This window comes from Mugil cephalus, chromosome 20 (genome assembly GCF_022458985.1).
Source record: "Mugil cephalus isolate CIBA_MC_2020 chromosome 20, CIBA_Mcephalus_1.1, whole genome shotgun sequence".
NCBI lineage: Eukaryota > Metazoa > Chordata > Actinopteri > Mugiliformes > Mugilidae > Mugil > Mugil cephalus.
The window spans coordinates 22045523-22071947 of record NC_061789.1 but is presented as its reverse complement, the minus strand read 5'-3'; the positions used below and the strand labels follow the sequence as shown (position 1 = coordinate 22071947).

The 26425-nt window shown below is 43.2% G+C and overlaps 1 protein-coding gene and 1 long non-coding RNA gene across 3 annotated transcripts in view; both read left to right on the top strand.

Annotated features, from left to right (window-relative positions):
• The first annotated feature begins 1763 nt into the window (after nucleotides 1-1763).
• LOC124997349 lies at nucleotides 1764-3698 on the top strand. The gene is made up of 6 exons (XR_007110957.1): nucleotides 1764-1820; nucleotides 1962-2009; nucleotides 2098-2208; nucleotides 2296-2415; nucleotides 2514-2594; nucleotides 2685-3698. It is a non-coding gene; the product is annotated as an uncharacterized LOC124997349 (long non-coding RNA).
• Nucleotides 3699-17165: 13467 nt separating this feature from the next.
• The window catches only part of c20h17orf75 (chromosome 20 C17orf75 homolog), a 28026-nt gene continuing 18766 nt past the window's right edge, over nucleotides 17166-26425 (top strand). The window contains exons 1-6 of one of the 2 annotated variants that reach the window (XM_047571747.1): nucleotides 17167-17468; nucleotides 18388-18462; nucleotides 18755-18880; nucleotides 20340-20468; nucleotides 22380-22440; nucleotides 22528-22647. In XM_047571747.1, the coding sequence (XP_047427703.1) occupies nucleotides 17305-17468; nucleotides 18388-18462; nucleotides 18755-18880; nucleotides 20340-20468; nucleotides 22380-22440; nucleotides 22528-22647 (675 nt within the window). In that variant the 5' untranslated portion in view covers nucleotides 17167-17304. Of the gene's footprint in view, nucleotides 17469-18387; nucleotides 18463-18754; nucleotides 18881-20339; nucleotides 20469-22379; nucleotides 22441-22527; nucleotides 22648-26425 lie in introns of both variants that reach the window. The other variant, XM_047571748.1, reaches the window with a different exon arrangement.

The following is a 26425-nucleotide window of genomic DNA, read 5'->3' as shown; positions in this document are numbered from 1 at the left end:
CTTCACTTCATAGTGTAGGGTTCAGTGAACCCCTTATCCAATTAATTCCACTTGCTCATATAGAGAGCACCCACTGAAAATCCAGTCCACTTTTTACATGCGTGTATGTGCCTTTAAAGCACACAGAGATGATAAGGATAGATATAGGAAAGTTTTTTAAGAAAGTAAGTATTCATCAACACTTGGTCAGCGCTGGTCCCCAACTAACGGTAGAAAGTCCCATGTAATTAATGAACCAAATGCTCCCTGTTTGACACTGCTACTTAGCTAGTTTGTTAGTCTGAAATGCATGGTGAAGGTCCTGGTTGTTAATAGAGTTAAGTGTGCTCTCTTTTTTCCATCTTTAGGGTGACTTTCTTCTGCAGCATCAGCTGCTCCAGACCAGGCTAACAGCGGGTATTCTTTCTTCTTCTATCAGCATCTTAACCATCAACTTGTCTTCTAGACCCCATCCTGACTAAATCACCCCATCCTCACTAAACCTCAAGGAGGTTTTTCCATTAATTAATACCTCCATATTAAATCAGATAAACATTCCCAAGATATCAGAAGTAATTAAGGAAGAACTAGGGAATGATATAACTTGAGTGTAAATATCTGTTGCCATTGACAGTATCAAAGGAGGGAAAACACCTGGGCCAGACAGGATACCCATAAAAAAGAAAGAAAAACACCATCTGTCACTTTTTAATCGAATGAATTTGATGGATCAAAGTGGGCGTGACCGATCAAGTGGGCGTGACCGATCAAGTGGGCGTGACTGAGGAAGTGGGCGTGACTGAGGAAGTGGGCGTGACTGAGGAAGTGTGCGTCACCAACTTTCAAGGTGGGCGTGACTGAGGAAGTAGGCGTCAGCAACTTTCAAGGTGGGCGTAACCAACGTTGATTGGATGTTGTGGCATTTCACTTTCCTTGGGGGTAGGAAGTCGGGGTCTGTGTGAGAATCTTTTTTTAAGATGAGTCAGCGGGGTCACGACCCCCGAGGTAGGAAGTCGGGGGTATGTGAAAGCATTTTTATTACCTGAAACAGCGGTGCCACGACCCCCGAGGTAGGAAGTCGGGGATTATGCGAGAATCTTTTTATTAGGTGAAAAAGCGGTGTCACGAACCCCGAGGTAGGAAGTCGGGGATTATGTGCAAGTATTTTGATCAGGTAAACACAGCGGTGTCAAGACCCCCGAGGTAGAAAGTTGGGGGGTATGTGAAAGTATTTTTATTACCTGAAACAGCGGTTTCAAGACCCCCCGAGGTAGAAAGTCGGTGGGTATGTGAAAGTATTTTTGTTAGGTGAAACAGCGGTGTCGCGTATAATACCGCTGGTCAGTCGATGTCATACGCGCATTTCATCACGGCCTGCCGCTGAAGACATCACATCAGTCCTGCCTGAGAGTCTCCAAAGAAGCTAATTATCTTTTTTCTGGGGAGGGTAAGTAATCTCTGTACCTTTATTAGCGGGTGATTCCTTTTACTACACCTAACATAGTTTTTTCCGAACCTGTTTTTCAGAATAAAGATATCTTTTCGTGAAAGCATCAAAAATGGATTCTTGTATGTAACATTTTAAGACTTACATGATTTTATACATGTTTCATTGTTACGGTATAAGGATAACACAGGGCCTTTCTTCCAGACACTGAGAAAGCGGCCTTCTTTTGCCGTGCATATGATGAGGACAGCCAGGGCACCTTATGTAAGGCAGTTATTTCATTCAAATGAGGCTATACATTTTACAGAAATTTACAAGAATTACTCTTGTATTTTTTTTTTTGTAGGCACCCCTGAAGTAGTCCCATCCACCGCATCTGTATCAGTTCAGAATGGTTAGTTACTTTCCTTTAACAAAAAAAAAACAAAACAAAAAAAAAAAACAAAAACAAAACTGCATGTGTGAATATATTTATATGTGTGTGTGTGTGTGTTTCACTAAAGTATTATAATAATAAATTGTTTTCTGGTTATAGTATATCCTTCTCAGACCGTAATCTGGCCAGGGAGCGGACTGTTTGAAGGTAGAAGCACTAACACTCTTCCGCTATCCTTTGACTGTGTATCCCAGAATGTATGTGATAGATTCTATTGACTTGTATTATACTTTAGCAGGTGACGAAGCAATACTAGACAGCGTTTTGGATTACGAGAACGAGAGTGGGCTTCTATCTCTATCTGAAATTCATGCAACAGACAGGCCCGAGACACCTCCGACTAACGGTAAGAAGAAGAAGAAAAGAAAAAAAAAGTATACATTTTAAATAAATAAGTAAAATAAATCTAAACCCGTCTCTCTCCATTTTGTAGAGTGCAGACCAGAACCCGCTCACAAGGTGGACAAGACTACTTGTACCAGCGAAGACGGTGTCTACCCGCTACTCGTCATACCCGACACGCCAGAAAAGCAAGTCAGACAACCGGCTAACAGTAAGAATTATTATTTATTTTATTTTTTTTTTTAAGAAACTAAATGATTATAAGTAAGCCATGTCACTCATTGTGATATTTTAACATGATTCTGATAGCTAAAGAAGCTGACACTGACGGAGGACCATCTGGATCCGAAATTAGCATACCAGAAGCACCAGGGAAAGCCGTGACTGACGGTAAGAATAAAATACAAATTTTATACAAACTAAAAATAAATAATAGCTAATCAGCTAAATAAAATAAATACTTCTTTATCTATTCTGTAGACTCCAGGCCATACCCCAAACTGAAGCATTCCACTAGAAGAAGCGGCAGGAGGAATACGAGGAGATCAGCTTCAGGACGTCGGGGTCTATCGAGAGGGAAGGTTGTGAAAACTTTTTGGAAAATACTGACTTCTGTTTGTGAATTGACTTCAGCGTTGACTAGGTAGAGTCGTGTGTGTTGTAATGATGAATGATCAAGGGGAAAATTCGGTCTCGCAGTCAGCTCTGTTATCTTTACAGTCTTCGGTCTCGCAGTCAGCTCTGTTATCTTTACAGTCTATGGTTGAAGTGTTAAGCGATATCCCTCACCCGCAAACTTTACCTCCACTGGTTGAAATACAACAACAATTAGAGATTTCAAACGAGCCTCAGGCTCGCCACGAACCTTCGGATTTACAGAATTTGGAAAGTATCGATGTAGCCCTTCAGCGTTTAAGAGAAGCTCCGTCCAGTCCTCCATCCCCCGAGCTTTTACCTCCGCCGCTTGAATTACAGCCTTTAGAGATTTCAAACGAGCCTCAGGCTCGCCACGAACCTTCTGATTTTCAAAATTTGGAAAGTATCGATGTAGCCCTTCAACGTTTAAGAGAAGCTTTGTCCAGTCCTCCACTCCCGGAGCTCTTACCTCCTCCCTCCCAACCCCGCGTCGTTTGTCCGTCTAATGTACCATTACCTCGGCCGACGCAGGTTCCCTCTGTTCGTCCAACCGAAGATTCCGTGCCTGGTCCGTCTAACCTTTTACCCGTAAACGATCCGTTACCCGGTCCGTCCTCGTACTTCCCACCTACAACACCAGCCGCTCAGAGGGGTGCGGGTCAAAATCCTGAATCCCCCGGGAGGGTCTCCAGAGATAGGTTTAATAACATTGAAATAAGACAGATGCTAAATTTCAACTTTCCCAATCCTGTGAGTAATTACGCAGAGTTTTATCTTAATGTGATGGAGACTCTCCAAGCAGCGGTTGAACGGGCTGTATCCTATGCCAGACAGGGGGATGTGCTGCAACTAGAATTAAGGGGGAAAGATCAAACAGCGCCTCTGTCATAGTCACACACAACGGCAGTCTACCTCTAAACCATGTTCAAGAGGCTCTCGACCGCCTTGTGCAATCAAACATGGCCATTATGCCGGAAGATGAGATGGAGTTACTTGTGGGTGGTACGTAGTCCTAGAGGGGGTGTTAAAAGAAAACTGCAAACCATTTTTGACGATGAAATCTGCAGGAAAAAAGCCCATTGCCTGAACATTGTCATCAATCCTGGCAACCAGCTCTGCTTTGCCATTAACCTCGCTCAGCTTTTAAACCGTGAATTAACACGCGGCAGGCCACTGAGCACGCTAAAGTGCTACAGAATCATGCGGGGTTAGCGGACGACACGCCTGTGACTTTTAATGATATTATCAAATTTGAACAGGCTTTAGATTGCAAAATCGTCGTCTTCTTCAGAGCAGACGGTGAGCGGGCCCTGTCTAAATTCCAAACATCTGAAGGAATGCATCCTAAAACCCTCTATCTCTTCCTCCATCAGAACCATTACTATGGTATCACCAACCTGAAAACATTTCTAGGTGCACGGTACGTCTGCGGTTACTGCCACACAGGTTTTACTAACTTATGGCAGCATCAGTGCCCGGGCCGTTGTTCTGTATGCTTCACCTCAGACTGCACAAAAACCGAGACTAAACTGATTAATTGCCCCGATTGTAATATGACGTGTCGATCCGACACGTGTTATTTAAAACATAAAATACCTCGTCACCGCCCCACCGCCGGTACAGCCGCCAGCAACTGCGGTACAATTAAAAAGTGCAATACCTGCAAAGTGGTGTATTACTCAGCCATCAGCGGCAGCACCCAGCACAAATGTCGAGCTAAGACATGTCCGGTCTGTTCCGTAAAGGACCCGGGCGAGGATCATCTGTGTTACATGACTCCTTTGAAGGTCGAGACTGATTATTCGAACCGCATAGTGTTTTATGATTTTGAAACATTTGTAGATGGAACAGGCAGACACATCCCATTTTACATCAGTACACAGTCTATGCTTGGAAAGAAGTGGGGTTCCTGGGGCATGAGTTGCACAGCTAGCTTCTTTAAACACTTCAGAAAACAGAAATACAGAGGCTGCATCTTCATAGCTCACAACGCTAAGGGTTTCGACAGTTACCTGCTTCTCAATCATATAATTCAGCAAGGTATGGCACCCCGTATAATCATGCAGGGCAGCAAGGTGTTGCAGATGGTGGATGAGGCGTTCCGTCAAACATACATTGATTCGCTTTCCTTTTTAACCATGCGCCTAGCAGATATGCCCGCAGCCATGGGCCTCGATGCTGTGAATGCTCCACGCGACCAGGAACTAAGCAAAGGTTTCTTCCCCCACCTTTTCAGTTCAGAGGCTCACTTAAATTATGTAGGCCCTTACCCTCCCCCAGACACTTACGGCGTAGACAGGATGCCTTCGGACACGCTGAAAAAGTTCAATGCCTGGTACGCCACCAAAGCTGGCTGTACATTTGATTTCAAAAAAGAGGCGGTGCTTTACTGCAATCTCGATACTGAAATCCTGGCAGCATCATGCTTAAAGTTTCGCGAAGAATTCATTCGAGAGACACGCGTTGACCCCTTTACGTGCATTACAATCGCTTCCGCCTGCATGAAAGTCTTTAAGACAAATTTCCTCCCTCCAAACACTCTGGCTCTACCGCCCCCCGATAACTACAACCGGCAATTCAAAAACTACTCCGACTCTGGCATCCAGTGGTTAGAGTGGGTCTCGCAGAACGAAAACGTCGCTATTCGACACGCTCTGAATGGAGGAGAGAAAAAACTGGGGAAATACTTTGTGGACGGCTATGCAGAGACTGACGGTGTTAAAAAAGCATGGGAGTTTCTCGGGTGTTTTTTTCACGGCTGTCCAAAGTGTTATTCGCCTACTGAAGTGAATCGTTTGTTGCAGACTCCCTTTGAGCAGCTCCACTCAGCCTGGCAGGCCAAGCTGCTGACCCTGCGATCGGAGCTACACGTCTCGGTACAGTTCATATGGGAGCATGACTGGATCCGAATGAAAAAATCTCATGACGGAGTGAAACAGTTCCTCCTTCAGTATAGTGCACCGCAGCCCTTAAAACCTCGCGATGCGCTGTTTGGAGGTAGAACTTGTCCCATCCGTCTGAGGTACACGACAAGTGACACAGAGCAGGTTCGTTACGTCGATGTTACATCCTTGTATCCGTACGTTAACGCGCACTTTCACTACCCCCTTGGCCACCCCGAAATTATCCGTCAGGGTTTTAAAGATCCGCGTGAGTACTTCGGCCTGATTAAAGCTGTCGTGTATCCCCCTCGGAAGCTATTTCTACCTGTTCTACCGCATAAAACTGAGCGAGGTAAACTGGTGTTTACTCTCTGCCGCGTGTGCGCTGAGATCAACCATCAAGCCGGTTCGTGCATGCATAGTGACGGAGAAAGAGCTCTATCCGGTACCTGGACGACGCCTGAATTCACGAAAGCCCTAGACAGTGGATACCGTGTAGCCCAGATAACAGAAGTCTGGCATTTCAAGCAAAAGAGTGACTCCATTTTTAGGGGCTACATCAACACCTTTCTGAAGGGTAAACAGGAGGCTTCTGGTTTCCCCCCTGAAGCATCGGATGAGGCTAGCAGAGAAAATTACATCAGAGACTACGCAGCCAACCAAGGTATTGAATTAGACCCCAGTAAAATCGCACCTAATCCTGCAAAAAGACAGATTGCCAAACTTTGTCTCAACAGCTTTTGGGGAAAGTTTGCCCAGAGAACCAACTTAGGTCAGACCACCCTCGTCAGAAAACCTGAAGAGTTTTTCAAGTTTCTGTTTTCAGAGCAGTACGATGTAAAGTATTTTGGCTTTCTGAATGATGAGGTGGCTATGGTGCAGTGGCAGTACGGTAACGGGTACATCCTCCCTCCCGGGAAAAGCAATAACATCTTTATCGCAGCGTTTACCACATCCTATGCTCGACTGACTCTTTACAGGTATATGGAGATGGTACATGATCCCGAAAGGATTCTGTACTATGACACTGACAGCTTGATTTATGTCGTCAGAGAGGGGGAGATGCCTCTTCCCACAGGTAACTACCTGGGGCAGCTGACGGACGAGCTGGGTGGGGACTACATTCAAGAGTTTGCAGCAGCAGGTCCTAAAAGTTATGCATATCAGACCAGAGGGGGTAAAGTGTCACTGCGCGTGAAGGGTATCACACTGAACCGTCAGAGTGGTGAAGAAATTAACTTCAACAGTATTAAACAGTTGGTAGAGGGTTACATTGAGAATCCTCTCAGCGACGCCGTCATTACAGTGTCTCAGCAGAACATCGTGCGAGATAAAAAAGGCTTCACCCTGAAAAATTCTTCATTCCAAAAGAGGTTCAGGGTGGTGTATGACAAAAGGCGTCTTTTAGCTGGCGGGCGAACCGAACCCTTTGGTTATTAATCAGAAAATGTCACACTCTCTAGGAGAAGAGATTGAGTTTGACCCCAGATTGCAGCTTCCTTTTTCGTGTCTGGTGGTGGGTCCGAGTGGATGTGGAAAAACTGTTTTTGTAAAAAATGTTCTGGAAAACTGTGAACATGTCATGAATGATGTACCTAATAATATTGTATGGATTTATACTTCTTTTCAACCTTTGTATACTGAACTGCAAAAGAAAATAAAAAGATAAGATTTATTAAAGGATTACCGGATTCTTTTGAAGATGAGTCTCTTTTTCCAGCCGACCAAACACACTTGGTTATTTTGGATGATGTCATCTTTCAAGCGTCTGATCACCCAGAGGTGGTAAGGATTTTTACCCAATACCGGCATCACCGAAATATGAGCGTCATAATGCTCACTCAGAATGTGTTTCATCAAGGGAAATTCAGTCGAACCATCGGTCTAAACACCAATTATCTGGTGCTGTTCAAAAATCCCAGAGACAAACTGCAGATGAATATACTAGCTCAACAGATGTTTCCCTCCAGAAAAAAATATTTTTTAGAAAGCCTCGAAGATGCCACTAGTCAACCGCACTCCTATTTATTACTGGATTTAACTCACCGTTGTCCAGACAGGTTCAGACTGAGAACGGGGCTACTACCCTATGAGTGGCCTGTTGTGTACATTCAGAAAGAATCATGACCAGCGCTCGTCTGAAAAGAAACGCACCCTTGCTTAAAGTTCTGGCCAAGGCCACACCAAAGAGACGGAAGGATATATTAAGGGGGTGCTCCCCAGATCTTCTCCAGACGTTGTGTGAGATCGCGCTGAATCTTTTGAAGGGGAATATACCCCTTTCACCGCAACAATATCAGAAGTTAAAAAGATATAAGAAAAATATCAGACTCATTGCCGATAAGAAAGCCAGCGTGAAGAGTAAACGCAGGGTGTTACAAACAGGAGGCTTCCTTTTCCCTCTGCTTACAGCGGCCATTCCTATTATCGGGGAATTAATAGGAGGACTCGCTAGACGATAATCCTCCCTCCTACTCCCATGGCTCTGAAGACGACGCAGAAAATGTTTTTGGTGTCCCCGCATCAGTTAAACCGCCTGAGTCAACCCACGGCTGCTACAGGTAGCACCATCAGGCAAACAGCCCAGCAAGATTTGGATGTAAAGATGCGTGAGATATTAGAGGAGAGAGGTTTAAATCCTTATGAAAAAATTAAAAAGTACAACGCTTTGCTCCAACGCTATCTCAGCCTCAGCAGACAAGGGGAGAATGAACTTCAACCCATAACTCTGAGTCTACCGCAAGAAGAGGTACATCAGGCAGAGAACGCAGAGGTGAAAGGTCAGGAAGTGGGGGAGGAGGAAGATGTTTTAAAAAGTCTTCCGACACGCAGTCGAAAAAACGCAGAGTATGTGATGAAAAAACTATCCAAGAGCCCCAGTAGCTGGACGCCGAGAGGTGAATTTATCTACGGGGTAAAGCCGTGAGAGGCTCTCATATGCTTGATCTGGTAAAACATCTGACCTCTTCCTATAAGAAAGTGAATGATCAGCCACCGGAAGGATGGATAGAATTTCTAAGTACTCTGTCAGAGCTCAATATTCCCGAGAGCTCTGTGACTAACCCCCAGGCCCGTGAGCAGTTCAGGAGACTCAAAAACTCTGGCCCCCTGCAGACGCACGCTGCTGCTGCTGCTGCTGTTGCAGAGTCCCCCTCTGTTCATCGAATGAAGGGGAGAAAAAAGAAAAAACGTCCGACTATGGAGTGGACGGATTTCTCTCCTTAAGATCACCAAAAAAAATAAATAAATGATTGCGATAATTGTACGACAATAAAGACTCTGTAAATCAGTCATTGAATAATAATAAAGCTTTATTGAATCCGTTCAACGTTGCAGACTTTTTCCTTTCACAAACGGTAACAATCTTTAAACATTTGCAGAGAACAGGCTAGCTGGTTAGAATTCCCGCCGCAGGGGTATGCTAGACATTTTTGATATTTTTTAACAAATTCAGATACCATGGCATCGTTGCGGACAGGATCGTCTTTATAGTGAGATAGCACGTCGGCGTACGATAGGCCGCTTCCTCTCAGACACAAATAATATGCACAGTGCTGACCACAGACATCCGATAATTCATGCTGGAGCTGACGATTGTGATGCAGGATCTGTTTTATTCCACGTTGACGTTCCAGGAAACGCAGGATGCTTGTAGGATAATATTCAAATTCAGGGCTGAGTCCGAAAGAGTCAAAGAATGTGGCCTTTCCATGTTTTTCCACAGTGAGCGCTAGCCAGTGCTCTCCTGGCAGATGACGAGGGTGGGTGTTCACGATATAGTATGCGGCAGCGAGGGTTGTAGGGAGGGTAATTCATCCGAAGCCCAGACACCACGGAATACGTTACCCAGTAGTCCGCTCAGGAGTGTTTCCAGCTCAGTAGAATTCATTGTTTCAATAATAATCCACCAGCACCTGGCGTTTTGAATTGATCTCCAGAATGGAGTCGTAGCAGGCGTAGACAACCAGGGTCAGAGTGTGAGGTAAGGGGACTCGAAATCTCATTTCCAGCCTCAAACTCCCGCTGGATACTGGGGAAAGAGCCGCCACATCTTCGTCGGGGCTCAGGTTGAAAACAAATAAAGTATATCCTCTTTCGAAATCTTCGCGGTCGATGGTCAGAGGTAAATCTTTCAAATGTCTCCCAGTGGCAGTAAACATGTTATAATATTCTCTCACGGAAATGCCGTTGTTAAATTGGGGCTGGAAAGCTTTGGCCGGTACTTGTCGACCGTTATGACACAGAGCCAAGTACTCCACGTCATTGTGAGTAAAGTTGAAAGGCGAGAGATCTCTTCTTCCCGTGAAAGCGTGATGGTTCACCATCCCCAGAACAACGTATTTAGGCATGACACCCAGAAACAGGTTCTCCTGATTGCATAGTCTGGAGTTTTGAGGAATGGAATAGGTTTTCACATTAATTCTCGACATGGGGTAGAGGGCGTTGCCTTTCATCAGAGCCGCTGAATGACCTAATCGCACTGCGGGGGACACGGTTACTTTTTTCATAAACAGAGAAGCTCCCAGTATTTTGAGGCGGAAGTTGGCGTTGGCCTGACTCATCAGACAGAAAGCGTCACTCGCCCGAGTTAGTTTAATCCGCAAGTCGACGCTGTTCAAAAGAAGTCTCTCGCTAAAGAAGATGTCCCCGTGCAGGGGGCCCATCACGTGAAACTCGCTCGAGGCAGCACTAAACTGAGCTCTTTTAACCAGACCCCGATTCGGACCGTCAGCCGCCACCACGGTTGAATCCATAAATCCGGCTGTGTCTTTATAAAACAGACCGGCTGAACACTGACTAGCAAGTGTTTCATGACTGTAGTTCAATAAAAGCTCTATCAAAGCTCTGTAGGGGTGTGTAGCGCTGGACTGAGAGATTAATCTATCTCCCAGGGTCACGTCGACCTGTGAGAAAATGGTGTTGAGGGGATAGTTGATCAGGCCCACACGAGCGTCCTGTGCCAAGTTTGTCCCATCCTCGTTAGTAATTTGTAGACGCAGGAATAGCAGAGTGTTGGCTAGATCCAGATATTTCTCTCCATCTCCCGGGATGAAAAATTCTATGGGACCGGTGTCCGTGAGAGCCGATAAAGGGGAAATCTCTGTATACTGACTCTGCTCGATAGACATCTGCGTCACCGGAGCAGCAAATAAGTCCAGTTCCGTCATGCTGCATTCTGGTGATTTGTGATGTAATAGAGCCATTTTCAGGAGAAAATATCTTCGGCCTTCCTTCCTCTGGACCTTCTTCTCTGCACTGAATTACTATTAGCGGTTGACTTGCGCTTTTTATGAGCTGCTACGCGACGACCGGGGGGTCTCTTCCCGGCTCGTCGAGCGAGAAGCATAAGTCCTGATCCTTCTTGGTTCTCTTCCTCTGAACCTCTCACGCGCCGAACAACCCTGCTGACCACGTCAGATGCTATGTTCTTAGCGGCGTTTTGAAGATGAGGTTTTGCAATGGTAAAACCTTTTTTAACCATCGGCGTCACAAACCTAAATAGTTTTGAAAATATGGATCCCAGCCCCCTACCGTACATCATGGGGGCTCCATGAAATCCTGGCAGGCCACTTCCCACTTGATCTTCATAATAACTTACAAATCGATAAAGATCAGGGTGAGGCTCCACCACCATCATTTTCAGCTCACTGTTTTACACGGTTTAAAATGTAACGTCGCAACCACTTTCCCGAACTTGAAATCTACCGGCCGGTTCTGATCGGTCTTGAGCTCGACGCTGATGTTTTCAATATGTCTTTTTGCTACCGGTAAGTAATAGGCGGGGCTGAAGGTGTGTGAAATAACATCTCCAAATTTACCCTCAATTTGAACCGTTCTTAAGAGCGGGGCATAAGCGTCGCCCACCGCCTGATGCTGAACCACGTCGCTATAACAGAACATATGATAAAACCCCGCTTTTATATCAGCGGTCTGAGGAGACTGTCTGAGTAACCCGCTCGTAAACCACTCACCGGGTTTTAATCCTAACATATAGGCCATGGGAGGGAAAAAACGTAGTCTATAACGGCCGCTACCTAGCCACTGAAACTTATGTTTACACTCGTGATATAGTAGAGTAACATCGCTGCTAATTTCCCTCATACAGGCGTTTATCTGTTTCATGATCTGCTCTTTGTCATCATAATATCCGCTTTCAAAACGTTTGACGTGCAGGGTAAATCTTTTCTCGTCCAATTCGATAACGGGTTCAGTCGCCTCCGGGGCGCCATGTTCCCACGCGTCAATCCAATGAAAGAAAGAGTTGTCTTTAGGAGTATTATACCACGTGTGTGGATAGGAAATTTCCGTCAGTGCCACCTGCCATGGGCCCTCCAGGTGGAGATGTTGTGCTAAATCCACTCGGTAGCTGGCTATAGTGTTTTCAGTAAACACATTGAGACTGGCGTTAGAGGGTAAAGTCACGTAAAAACCCTCTTCTGTTCTCGCGTCCATGACTGTTTGTGATACGGAGACTGTCGCGAGCAATGACTTTATACATCAATCAGCTGACCTGCGGCTACCCAGCTATTAAATTTCTCAGGCCAGTTTTTCCAACGCACCAGAACCTGTTTTCTACCACGACTAGTGCGCTCATCCAGAACGGCTTCCACTTGGTACGGTTTATCCTCGGTGACGGTTACTTTTTGTAGTTCGGCCTCATAAAAGGTTCCGTCGATAGGTTCCCCATCATAATCTTTTATTTTGTACACCGGTGGAAGGCGGGGAATACATTCTGATACGGTGAAAAGCTCGTCCGTGTAACTCTGCTCATACTTTTTGTCAAACACACCCCTCAGCTTAGAAATCCTCACTACATCACCCTCTTTTAAATTAATTTTCCACGTGTTTTTGTGACGAAGAGGAAATTTACCGTACAAGTTTTGAAATACCACAGGAGAGTTCTCAGCTGTGACGTCGTTCGGTTTCATTTTTATACTCGTATGATAGCTCTCGTTATAACTTTTAAGCAGATCCTGCAAAACATCTACATATCGACGCGTGTTTCTGGCCGTAAAGTATCGCCACATTCTAGTCTTTAGCGTACGGTTGAACCGCTCGACGACGCAAGCTTTGAGGTCGCTAGCGGTGGAGAAGTGAGTAATACCGTGCTTCTTCATCAGAGCATTAAAAGTCTTGTTATAGAATTCTTTACCCGCGTCCGTCTGTAACTTTTCAGGCACTTTGCTCTCCTTTAACACCGAGGCAAAAGCCCTGCTCACTTCACTTCCCGTTTTTGTCTTCAGTGCTCTAGCGTATGCCTTCTTTGAAAAAATATCGATGACCGTTAATAAATACTTATACCCATCATTGAACTCTGCTAAAGCTTGCATATCACATAGATCCGCTTGAAACTGGTTCAGGGGCCGTGATACAAATACTCTGTTTCTAGCAAAATGTATCCTGGCCGGTTTGTGTAAAGTGTAGGCATCCTGCTTCGATAAAAAATCTTTTACTCGATCAATTTTTACTTTAGCCCCGCCTTCGTCCTGTACAGCTCTCTGAAGCCGTTCTACCCCTCCAAAACTTCCCGGATGTGAAGGTGTATAATATAGCTTTTTCATCAGGCGTTCTTCCTTTTTCTCCATCTTTCACCCTCGTACGTTAAAGAATGACGAGACCTCTTTACTGTTTTCGACTTTATAGTTTATTAACAAAAGGCATAAAAGAAATCATTATTATTATTATTTCAACATTTTCCAGGTTTGGATGAGAACAGCGGCTGTGAATTTCCGATGTATAATAACATGCAATGTTTGCAGCATTTGTAAGATATCATCGCTCGGCCGATCTTGAACGTAATGGGACAATGCATCGACGATCAGAGCATAAAGTGCCAACAGGTGAAACACATTCATTTCAACAGTTTCATCATCATTGATTATACCACAGAATGTATCCATCACAGAGCTTTCAAAGAATGATGTTACAGCCTTTTGCACAAACACTTCCCATTCAACATTTGTAGCCCGAGCACGTACTAAATCCAAAAACATTTCTAATTTTTTAACTTCGTCAGGTTTCGGGCTACCGCTGATTTTAAATTTTTTATCATCGTTCACTTTGTTGGCAACAGCTTGCTCTAGTATAGCAGATAGCTCCCACACGATGTACCTCAGCCTCACAGCCCTGAACACTATTCTCAAACAATTCCCCATGGTAAAGAACAAAAAAAAAAAAACAACAACGACAAAGATGTAGATAAATGCACATACAAACTCAAAAAAGTAATCTAAAGATAAATGTGTTCTAAATAAGAAATTTATTCTGGCGGTTTTCAGGCTCCTCTCCAGGTATCGGCGACCATACGAAGTAGAGCTATTTTCATGATGTCCTCTCCAACCAGCGAATCGTACAGCTCACCGATTGTCTCAAAGATATTCTCACAGGACCTCAGGTCATGTAGCATGGCTTCAGCCGCACCTTGAATTCTGGATTTATCAACGGAGATACGAAGGCTAGTCAGCAGCTGCTGCAGGGCCGGTATAAACTTCGGTGTCCAGAGTCTCCTCATCAGCCGGTGAAAGTGACTCCTGTAGAAGAAGCTGGGGACCTCAAAGAGGCACTCATGGTTCGTCTGGCTAGGGTGGTCTACCTGACAACCGAAGCAGATCTCACGACGAAACTCCTGCAGGACAATGTTCAGCAGATGGATGATCCCGGCTTTAATATTTTCTTGGAGGGTGGAAGACAGCAGCCCAGCATCCAGCTGGTCTTCAGTAGTAGGCTTGGGGAGGCACACGCAGAGCTCTCCTCTTCTTCTACGCCTGACCCAGGAGATGAAGGTGGAGTGGGTGGTGGAGTCTCCTCTTCCTCTTCCTCTTCCTCTACGAAAGGAGATGAAGGAGGAGTGGGTGGTAGAGTCACCTCTTCCTCTACGAGAGGAGACGGAGGTGGAGTTGAGTCAAAGGCGAGAGACATGATGCTCAAAGTTGAAGTTGGTGTCTTCTTCGGACCTGGGGCTCGGGTGTTCAAATTTATGCTGTGGTCAGGGAAGTGGGCGGGTTGGGGGGAGTGGCCTTGTAGTCCTAAAACAGATGAGAAATGTCTTTTCTCACCAGCGTCACATCTTTCCAGAGGCGACTGTTTTGGAATAGAGCGGTGATGCGATCGGCCGATTCATCCAGCATCTTCATCCACTCAACAACCGGCACACTCAGGCACCTGAGAAATACCCCATTTTCAGAGCTGAAACGCTCCAGCACCAGGTGGCCGCCTGGACTTTTCTTCCCGTGCATCTCCAATTTTACTCGGTAAAACCATTTACTGGAGCTGTCAGATTTGGTCTCCCATATTATCTTGATGAATTTTTTGATTTCTTCTTCTCCCTCATGGAACTCAAAGGCATCCCCCTCCTCCTCCTTCAAATGGGCTTCTCCCTCTTCGTTTAGCATGACACAAGATGGAATGCTCTCGCCTCTCATGCATCTGGCCACCAAGCCGTTCAGTACTCCCCAGTCATTGGAAGTGATTATGGCATTCGGTTGTGTCAGGACTGAAGGTTTGTCCCGGATAGAGATGATACATACAGACTTCAGCGGTGTGATAGTTGAAAGAATAGCCAAATTTCTCACCCGTCTCCAAACGCCACTCTTCCTGGAGAGGGCCCGTTGGCGGCTGCTGGAATCTGCACTTAAACACCATCAGTTTTCTCGGCGCCATCCCTGGCAAGGCTTCCTGAATGACGCTCACAGGCGTCTCACTAATGATACCGGATGTGTAAGTTCTCTTGCTCATTTTTATTTTTCAAGTCAGGCGCGGACTGGAGAATGGACTGCAACGATCTTCAGTTATCATTAGCTTTTCACTTGGCCGGAAGCATGGGCGGGGTCGGGTGGCATCACGTGACTTTCATAGAAACATGTCTGTGTGTCTGTGTGTGTGTGTGTGTGTGTGTGTGTGTGTGTGTGTGTGTGACTGGGGTCTGCGCGCGTGTGTATCTGCCTGTGTGTGTGACTGGGGGGGGGGTCGTGACCCCACTGACTCATCTTAAAAAGATTCTCACACAGACCCCGACTTCCTACCCCCAAGGAAAGTGAAATGCCACAACATCCAATCAGCGTTGGTTACGCCCACCTTGAAAGTTGCTGACGCCTACTTCCTCAGTCACGCCCCCTTGAAAGTTGGTGACGCCCACTTCCTCAGTCACGCCCACTTGATCGGTCACGCCCACTTGATCGGTCACGCCCACTTTGATCCATCAAATTCATTCGATTAAAAAGTGACAGATGGTGTTTTTCTTTCTTTTTTCCCATAGAAGTTTATAGAATCTTCAAGCATAGACTGATGCCAGCATTATTATTACAAATGTTTAAGGAATCATTTCACAATGGAATCTTTCCAACATCTTTAAGGGGAGTACTAATGATGTTGTTGCCAAAACCAGGAAAACTGTATAACAAATGTAAAAGCTTTAGGCCTATCAGTATTTTAAATATCGATTTAAAAATTTTGAGTTAAATAATAGTCAGGAGACTTGAGAAAATAACTGAATATTATTGACACAGATCAGAATGATTTTGTACATGGCAAAGAGGATGTAGACAAGGAGATCCCCTATCCCCTCTGCTGTTTATTATGGCCATAGAACCACTGGTAATAGGGATAAGAACACGCCAAAATATAAGAGGCATACCAAGCCCTTCCCTCTATACCTATAATCAGCAAGTACTAAAATCCTTAATAAGAAAACAATTGTAAGCAATATGATTGTAGTGTTGCATCAAGTTAAAAAATATTTGACAGAAATGCCCTCTCTCTCTTTCTTCAGTCCAATATGGGCAAATGACTCCTTCCCTCCAGATAAAATAGACGGGGAATTTACATATTGGGCTACTAAGTAAGGGATAATGCCCTATGAGGTGTCCATTTTCAGAAATGAATAGACGACACCGAGGCGTGAACGGTGTGATGGTTGCTTCTGGAGGATATATAAATAAATAAACGTTTTCACATCAATAAGTGTCACACAAAACCGCCAATCAGTGTGCAACAGTCACACTGCACGTTCATTTCACATTTCACAACTTTCCTTTAAGTGCCGAATCGGAGGCTGGCGAATCGGAAACTAACTTGAGCGTTTGACCATCGCCGGCTGGTTGCTGCTGTACTGTAGACAATGGCAACGCCGTCACTGTTGGAGAGCTGGTGGCTGGGCGCTCGTTAAACTGAGCTGCGCTCAGAGCGGAAACAACTAACTTTTGACTAACATGTTTTAAATACGTTGTAGTGGGTTTTGGTAATATTGCGAAATAAAAGTATACAACGTAACATTAGCCGTAGGCTGTTTGTTTGGAAAAAAAAAACTCGTTCTCAATGCGCCCCCTATGAATCCACGGCGCCCTTGGCATACTGTCTATGCCTAGGGCCGGTGTTCTGAGCTCCATAGGAACAAACATGAGAAAAACATGTTGGAGTCGAACAGATTTGAAAACGTACACCGAGGACATGCGCATTTAGCACATTATCGAAAGACTTCCGGGTTCGCTTTTTAATTTCAGCCAGGGATTCCAACGTAAATAATACGGATCTTCCAACATACCACATCGAAACCATAAAGTTGGTGTTATCAGCGGTTTTAGTCTATGTTAGATTTTTCTAGGATCATGTTTAGCTCCCAAACATCGTCCTTCCAAGATTCAATCGACGTGGAGGAGAGAGATGATTTTGAGAGCGAAGAAATTACTGGCTACAGCCCGAAAATACAGTTGAATTGCTACTACACCATCTATCTTTATCAAGGCACAAGGTAACGATGTATATTACTCGTTCCAGTTTTTACTTCTGACAAGTTTACTGTAGCTGACGTTCTTGTATATTACCAAAAGATATAAACAACGGATCATTTTGTAAAGGACGTTAATGTTACTCGCTCCTTGTGACGTGCAGCATGTGATATGATGATTACTATTTTGGAATCATTCTTCTTTTAAATTATTTGATATTTTCTGATTATCAACATCTATTGAATTTTATGGTACTTTGCCTTTATACTCCCACATTTTTAATCAGGAAAATCGTTCCTGACTAATTATTGTGCATACACCAATCAACCACAACATTAAAACTACTGACAAATCACTTTAACCATCTCGTAACAATGCAGTGTTCTGCTGGGAAACGTCTGGACCTTGCATTCATGTGGTTGTTACTTAGACATATACCACCCACCTAGAAATGACCAGGCACCCCTCCCCATAGTAGTGACACTACTTGATAGAAGAAGGATACAGCCTGATACAGGCACACACACACACACACACATGGCTTATGAGCAATTCAGAAAACATGAAAATAGCACAAGGTGTGGACCTGGTCTCCAATTTTCCTAAACTGATCAAGTACCCATGGGATGCTCAAGAACAAGCCTGATCCAGAGAGGCCTTCCCCTCAATCCATAGGACCCAAAGGTCCCCACTACCAACATTTGACACCACTGGATACCCTCAGAAGACCCATGTCCATTCTCTGATGAGTCAGAACTGTTTTGGTGGCGCAAGGGAGACCTACACAATATTAGGACGGTGGTTATATTGTTATGCCTGATTGGTGTATGATCTGCTTTAGTTGCTGTGACAGTTACCTGATGACTGTGACATGCAGGTAAAACCAAATTTACATGTACATTAAATATCAACAAGGTGATGAGTAAACTGTAAACCCCTTAGATCTGAGACTTCTGGGGAAAATGTGTCATGGAACCAGAGCCGAGCCGACTCCACGACAAGTCAGGATGACTTTAGGTAATAGCCATCCATCTACATGCTTTCAGTGGTCATTTCTCTTTGACTTTCTCTGTTGTGCATTGGTGTGTCAACAGGCTGCCACCCATCAGAAATCCAGCACTCTTTTCATTTGTGATTTCGCTCTGATTGATACTTTCTGAGCTGCTGAGTCATGTGGCTATGTGACTCAGTTGTGTGTTCTCATAGATGTGTGGCTTATGGTCATCAGCTTTCTCCACTGACTTTTATCAGCTTCCAAATTCTCATTGCCTGGCTGCTTATCCATATTGATCCTATCCCTTACCAACAGCTTGACACTAATCGACAGCAGCCTCCCATCGGAGGCAGAACCAGACCTGCAAACCTATATTTCAAGGAGACTGAGCAAAGGAGCACTGCTTGGAAGTATGGGAAACATTGCCACAGTGGAACTCAGGTAACAGTTTTCTGCGAAATCACGAATCAAGGCTTCATGTCATACGAACTTGTTACTTACTTACTTGTTGCTAAAACAAAATGACAAGCAGGGAACTTAAATTAAGTTAAATCTATTAAGCTAACCAAAAACTAGTTGATGATAAGTGGATGGGAGAGAGACACAGAGTAGAGAAGCATATGGGAGAGCGGCAGTCACCGAGACAAACTGTCCTGTGTACTGCCTGCAGTGAGTACAAGAAAACCCACGACACCTTAAACATAGTGGTACATCGTGGATTACTTGAAGCTGTACATTATCAGGAGAACATTAAATGTCTTCATTGAGAATTGCTGTAAATCAAGTCACCATCAAGTGCTGCATATACCAAGGAGATGCTATTTCTCTGCTGTTGTGGCCTAAACCTCCTCAGTCAGACCATTTTTACGGTGTATTTTGTAGAGTTTGTACTGACGGGTCGAGCTTGTCAATTTCAATGACAATAAAAGCATTTATTCATCCACATGGAACTGCATTACCAATTTGCTGGAATAGTGTATGGAAACATCTGAGTATGGAAGAGAAATTCCAATGGAATGTCAAAATGGAAGACTCCTCTGAAGATATAAGAAAATGGTCGAACCAGTATCCTGTGGGACATCCAGATATAGACTGACAAGACTGGTGATGGCTAACCAACCAGACATAATAGTAGTAGACAAACAGTCAAAGTTGCAACTGTAAAACGTCAAAGTAAGATCAGAAAGAAGCAACGTGATAAATCCGAAGGCCTGAACGAAGGAATGGAAAATATGTGGAAGGTGAAGTCAATACCAGACCCATGGCAATTGGAACTCAGGGGGCTGTGACACCCAAATTGGTGTGTGCAAGTGGCTCCAGCTGATTTCAGGATGACATTTGAGATCCTCAAGCTCCTAGGCTGTTCTCTGTAGAACTGATGTTCTGATTTTAAGAGAATCCTCTGAACAGTAATGCAGTGGCCCAATTCTAATTCTTGCCTTCTGCATGAGGCCCAACTCAGTAAACCAACAAACAGCAGAACAGGTGTAACATAGAAATGAAAGGAAAAGAGCACAAGTTTACTTATTTAGCTTAACCCAAATCCTTGAACCCATACAAGATTGGTCTAATTATCTTGAACAAGTCTCCACTTGTCACAAACTTAAATGAGAATGGACAAGGAAGGAGTCCATGTGTGGGGTTTCATGAAATTGAGAACACTGAGAACAAATTGAAAATGGGAACTCATTTGGAATAATTAAAATCAGATTGATAAGACAACCCCCTTGCTCATATTGCATCTGTGAATCTCAACATGAAGTGGAGCCCAGGTACTAGTTTACAAAATAGAGGTTTCAATAAAAGAGAGAGTGACAAATTCAAAATTGCATGATCTCATTATTGATGTAGCCTGTTTGATTTGGCAAACGCAAATATGTTTAATATCTTGTCTTCCCAGTATTCCAGAGCAAGCAGTTGGCTGCTACTGCTGTCTCCTAGAGCAGGAAACGTCTCCTGAACTGCCGGATGCTGACGGAGATGGATATGTCATCTGTTTAATGGGGGGGTCTGAAAAAGGGCTAAACTTATATCCTTTTGCAAAGTGGAAGCAGCCAGCATTATAGGAAACACTCAAGGTCTTCCAGCATCACTTTTATACATTTATGCATGATAAACTCTCATTTGTGAAGTTCATTGGGTACACTCGTGAAAGTAAATTAATTTGCAGTCATGCATTTACAACCATGTTGAAAACCAAATTAGAAAGGTGGTAATTCTTCCTCTCCCAACAACATTTTTCTGGAGGAAAGCTGGTCTGTAGTGGCTCAGCTGGGCATTGATTATGTTCCGACTTCATGGGGATGGAGTCATCTGAACGCTTTCAAGTGTCTGGGCTTGAGTTCAGTTTGTTTACAACAAAATTGTATTGGCTGTAGTAGTTGGGAGTTGGAAAGGTTGATCCAACTGCAGGTACTACACAAGGATATAAAATGCTGAAGGAGAGCACAGCGTTGGTAAGGTGCTGAGAGCTGGAACAAAAGTAAAACAGAAGAAACTGGAGTCGCACACTTGTAGCGCTAATGTAGGAAGTTAAACTTATTTTAATGAAAAAGGCATGACCATACATATGTGAATATTTTAAATTTAATTTTTACATATTTTTCTTTCAAATGTGTTATTTTTATATTTATTATGTATATGTATGTATATACATGTATGTATGTATACTCTGAAAAATGTTGAAAAATATGAAATAATATAAATAAAAAAATAACGTAAAAGTTGATGAAATGAGAAAATGTGTGAAAATTAAATTTAAAATATTCACATGTATGTTCATGCCACATTTTTCATTAAAATAAGCTTAACTTTCTGCAACAGAGCTACGACTGTGTGTCCCCAGTTTCTTCTGTCTGTGCATAATGATATGTAAATGGATTGTTACAAGCTTCATATTCTAGTCCTGACTTCTGACTAAAATGGAACGTCAAGGAAATAGAAATCTGTATCAATACAACAATCTTGTGTTTACCACAAGATATCAGGTTCTGGGTTCAAATCCTTTGGCCGACTGGGGTCTGTCTGGGTGGAGTTTGCTTGTTCTCCCTGCCTTTCTGCCTGGGTTCTCTTCTCAGGTATTCTGGCTTTCGCCCACTGTCCAGACATGTTGGTTCATTGGTAAACGTTTCTTTTGGTTTTTGACCAACTCTAATTAATAATTATATTCTCTATAGTCTATAAATAGTGCACAAAGGTTTTAAAAAGTAGCGGTAATGTTTGTATTTATTTGTGATCAACACAAATAGCTTTCATGTCATTTTCTCCATAAGGTTACACTCTAAATTCTGCTTTCAGAATTAAAACATAGCTCTATCTGTTATTTTAAATAATTGCTGTGTACCATCTTCGTGAAACTAAGATTTAGTGCAGGACTTGTATAGTGGTGTAAAAGTGTTTGGCCCCATCCAGATTTCTTATCTTTTGCATGTTTATCACACTTATTTTTTTCAGTTCATCAAACAAATTTAAATATAAGACAAAGATAACACAAACCTACACGGCCCTGTATGAAAAAGTGTTTGCTCCCCTGTTAAAACATAGCTATGGTTTATCATAGATTGAGATTGAGATGCTATGGCATGACTTTAAAAAGGTGGTTCATGTTCAAAAACCCTCCAATGTGGCTGCATTACGACAATTCTGCATAGATGAGTGGGCCAAAATTCCTCCACAGCTCTGTAAAAGAGTCATTGAAGTAAGTGTATCGCAAACACTTGATTGCAGTTGTTGCCGCTAAGGGTAGCCCAACCAGTTATTAGGTTTAGGTTGCAATCACTTTTTTCACACAGGGCCATGTTGTTTAATTGCTTAATAATAAAAACCTTAATTTAAAAACTGCAGTTTGTGTTTACTTGCGTTATCTTTGACTAATATTTACATGAGTTTGGTATGTATTTTTCTTTGCAAACAAGTAAGCAAATTCCTTGACCTAATATACATTTAGATTAGAGCTTGATAAATACATCCAAGGCCTGCGTAGCAGCCTGCGAACCCCAGAGGTATGTGAATGCAATAATAGTATAATGAAGCTATTTGTTAATGAATTAACGATGCAATATTAAAATGTCTCACTGTGTGTATTTAAGCTGAAAAACCTTGAGACTGAGGTGCGACCCTATCTGGTCCAGTGGTACGAGGAGTCTGTGATGCACATTTATCGAGTGGTGATGCTGATGCAGAACAACATCAGCTTCTTGCTACATGCTGTGAGTAATTTTTCATCATTAGCATTAAAGTATGTCCAATAAACAAACTGTGCTGATGATCACAAAGATTTGTAAGAGGTACAAACTGCAGTATATAGACACACACACAAACATCTACATGATATACACTACAGCAAGCTAACAGCCACAACATTATGACCACAATAATGTTCAAATGAATAACATTGATTACATATAGACAACACTGTCGGTACCCTTACATTAAAGAAAGAAAAACCTACAGTGGTCACTGAAATAACTTGAAATTGATAAAAAATAAAAATGTACTTAAAATTAACTCATGAAAATCAGACTGCTTTTGATTTGTGGTTCAACAGAATAATTAAAAAAATAAAATAATACAACTGGTCTGAACAAAAATGAAAAAAAGATAAATAATTTGACCATGAGGACATGTTAAACTAAGCCTGAGATTGGTGTTTAAGATCTTAGGTGTAAACTTAAGTTACTGATACAGATCAGCTTGCATTTTCTCAGTCCCTTGTGATGTTCAAGAGGGTGCTATCCACCCTTGCTGCGGGTTTCACTTGGCACTGTCCTGCTCTCAGGAAGTGGTAGTGGATGAATGTTTGGATTTTGCGAAAGGGAGGCTACTGATGGAAGATCACTTACCTTCCAGCTTATGCCTCCAGGTGCATACAATATTTAGCATATTTGTAATTTTTCATCATACAGTGGGGGAAATAAGTATTTGATCCCCTGCTGAATTTGTAAGTTTACCCACTTCCATAGAAATGATCAGACTCTGGTTTTTATGGTTGTTTACTGGTTATGGGTATAGACAGAATATCAGTCGAAAATGCATAAAAAACACACAATCTAAAAGTTATAAATTGTTATGTATTTTATTAAGGGAAATAAGTATTTGATCCCCAAGCACAACACAAATCAGTACTTTGTAGAGAAACCTTTGTTGGCAAGCACAGCGATGAGACGTTTCTTGTAGTTGGTCACCAGGTTTGCACACAGCGCAGGAGGGATTTTGGCCCATTCATCTTTACAGACAGTCTCTAAATCCTTCAAGTTTCTTGGCTGCCTCTTGGAAACTCAGAGCTTCAGCTCCCTCCACAGGTTTTCGATCGGGTTAAGGTCTGGAGACTGACTAGGCCACTCCATGACCTTAATATGCTTCTTCTTGAGCCACTCCTTTGTTGTCCTGGCAGTATGTTTTGGGTCATTGTCATGTTGGAAAACCCACCCACGAGGCATCTTCAGTGTTCTTGCTGAGGAAAGAAGGTTTTTGTCCAAGATGTTACAGTACATGGCTGCATTCATTGGCCCCATAATGCGGTGAAGTTGCCCTGTACCCTTTGCTGAAAAACAGCCCCAAAACATGATGTTTCCACCTCCATGCTTAACCGTGGGTATGGTGTTCTTTGGGTCATACTCATGTTTTTTCATCCTCCAAACACGGCGGGTCGAGTTAATGCCAAATAGCTCAACTTTGGTTTCGTCAGACCACAGCACTTTCTCCCAAGCCTTCTCTGAGTCATTTAGATGTTCACTGGCAAACTTAAGGCGGGCCTGTACATGTGCCTTCTTGAGCAGGGGGACCTTGCGGGCACTGCAAGAGTTCAATCCATAACAGCGCAGTGTGTTGCCAACTGTTTTCTTGGTGACGGAGGTCCCAACTGCTTCCAGATCATTAACAAGCTCCTGCCGTGTTGTTTTAGGCTGCTCCCTCACCTTTCTCATCATCATCCTCACTCCATGAGGCGAGATTTTGCGGGGAGCTCCAGACCGAGGACAGTTGATGGTCCTTTTATGGGTCTTCCACTTGCGAATAATGGCACCAATAGTTGTCACCTTCTCACCAAGCCTTTTGCTGATGGTTTTGTAACCTATACCAGCCTTGTGCAGGTCTACAATCTTGTCCCTGACATCTTTTGACAGCTCTTTGGTCTTGCCCATGGTGCTGTAGAAGTTGGAATGTAAGAAACTGATTCTTAGAGCAGGTGTGCTTTATATACATGACGAGTTAAGATCAGGAGTATTGGTAATTAGTTGACTGAGCACAGCTGTGTGCCACATGCGCACCAGCCAATCTGTAGGAGCCTGAATTCTAAGTGTATTGTTGGGGATCAAATACTTATTTCCCTTAATAAAATACATAACAATTTATAACTTTTAGATTGTGTGTTTTTTATGCATTTTCGATTGATATTCTGTCTATACCCATAACCAGTAAACAACCATAAAAACCAGAGTCTGATCATTTCTATGGAAGTGGGGAAACTTACAAATTCAGCAGGGGATCAAATACTTATTTCCCCCACTGTATATGCTACATATACAAGTGAGCCAGGAGGATCAACAATGGCTTAACAATACATACAGTGGTCTGAAAAAGTGTTGGGACCCTTCCTTATTTCTTTTTTTTTTTTTTTTTTTTTTTGCATGTTTGTCACACCTAAATGTTTCAGGTCATCAAACAAATTTAAATATAAGACAAAGACACGTAAACACAAAATTAAGTTTTTAAATGAAAGTTTAGCTATATTATTAATGGGTAAGAAAATCCAAACCTACATGGCTATGTGTATGAAAAAGTGTTTGCCCCTTCTGGTAAAACATAATTTAACTGTGGTTTGTCACACCTCAGTGCAATTTCTCTAGCCAGACTCAGGGATGATTACTGCCAAACCTGTTCTTAATCAAGAAATCACTTAAATAGGTCCTGCCTGATAAAGAGAAGTAGACCAAAAGATCCTTAAAAGATAGACATCATGCTGAGATCCACAGAAATTCAGTAGAATAAAATCGAATTGTAAATAGATGGTAAATTAAATCTCAATCCTATTAGGGTAAGCAGCCCAGGCACACATTTCCCCCATTCAAGGACAGGTAAGTACCAGCCATTATGGAAATTAGTGACCCCAGTTTCTGGTCAAGCATGTTTCGGGTGGGTGGTACCCACAGAGTTTTTCCTATTTAAACCTCAATTTCCCACTAGTTTATCAGAACTGAAGAAGCTACTCGGATGAGTGGTGAAACGTCTTCAAGAAATTCTACAAGTCCACCTGACCTTATTCAACGCTTTTTTAGATTTGGAAGTCAAGTGAACCACAATGAGAGCCATTATCCACAAATGGCGAAAACATGGAACAGTGTTGAACCTTCCCAGGAGAGGCTGGCTGACCAAAGATAGCCCAAGAGTGAAGCAATGACTCATCCTAGAGCTCACAAAAGAACCCACAACAACATCCAAAGAACTACAGGCCACACTTGCCTCAGTTAAGGTCAGTGTTCATGATTCCACCATAAGAAAGAGACTGGGCAAGAGACTGGCCTTCATGGTGGAGTTCCAAGATGAAAACCACTGCTGAGCAAAAAGAACATAAAGACTTGTTTCACTGATCCCCCAGACTTTTGGGAAAATACTGAGGCAAAAGTTGAACTTTACTTTTTGTGATGGTCTGGGGCTGTTTTGCTGCTTCAGGACCTGGAAGACTTCCTGCAGTAAATGGAACCATGAATTCTGCTGTCTAGCAAATAATCCTGAAGGAGAATGTGCGGCCATCTGTTACTGACCTCCAGCTGAAGTGAACATGGGTTCTGCTGCAGGATAATGCTCCAAAACACACCAGCAAGTTCACCTCTGAATGGCTTAATAAAAAGGCCAAGTAAAGTCCTGACCTGAATCCTATTGAGATGCTGTGGCATGAACTTTAAAAGGGGTGCAAACAGTTATTCACACCATTGCAATCATTGTTTGACAAATATAGTATTAAAATACCAAATACAGTAGTGGTTGAAG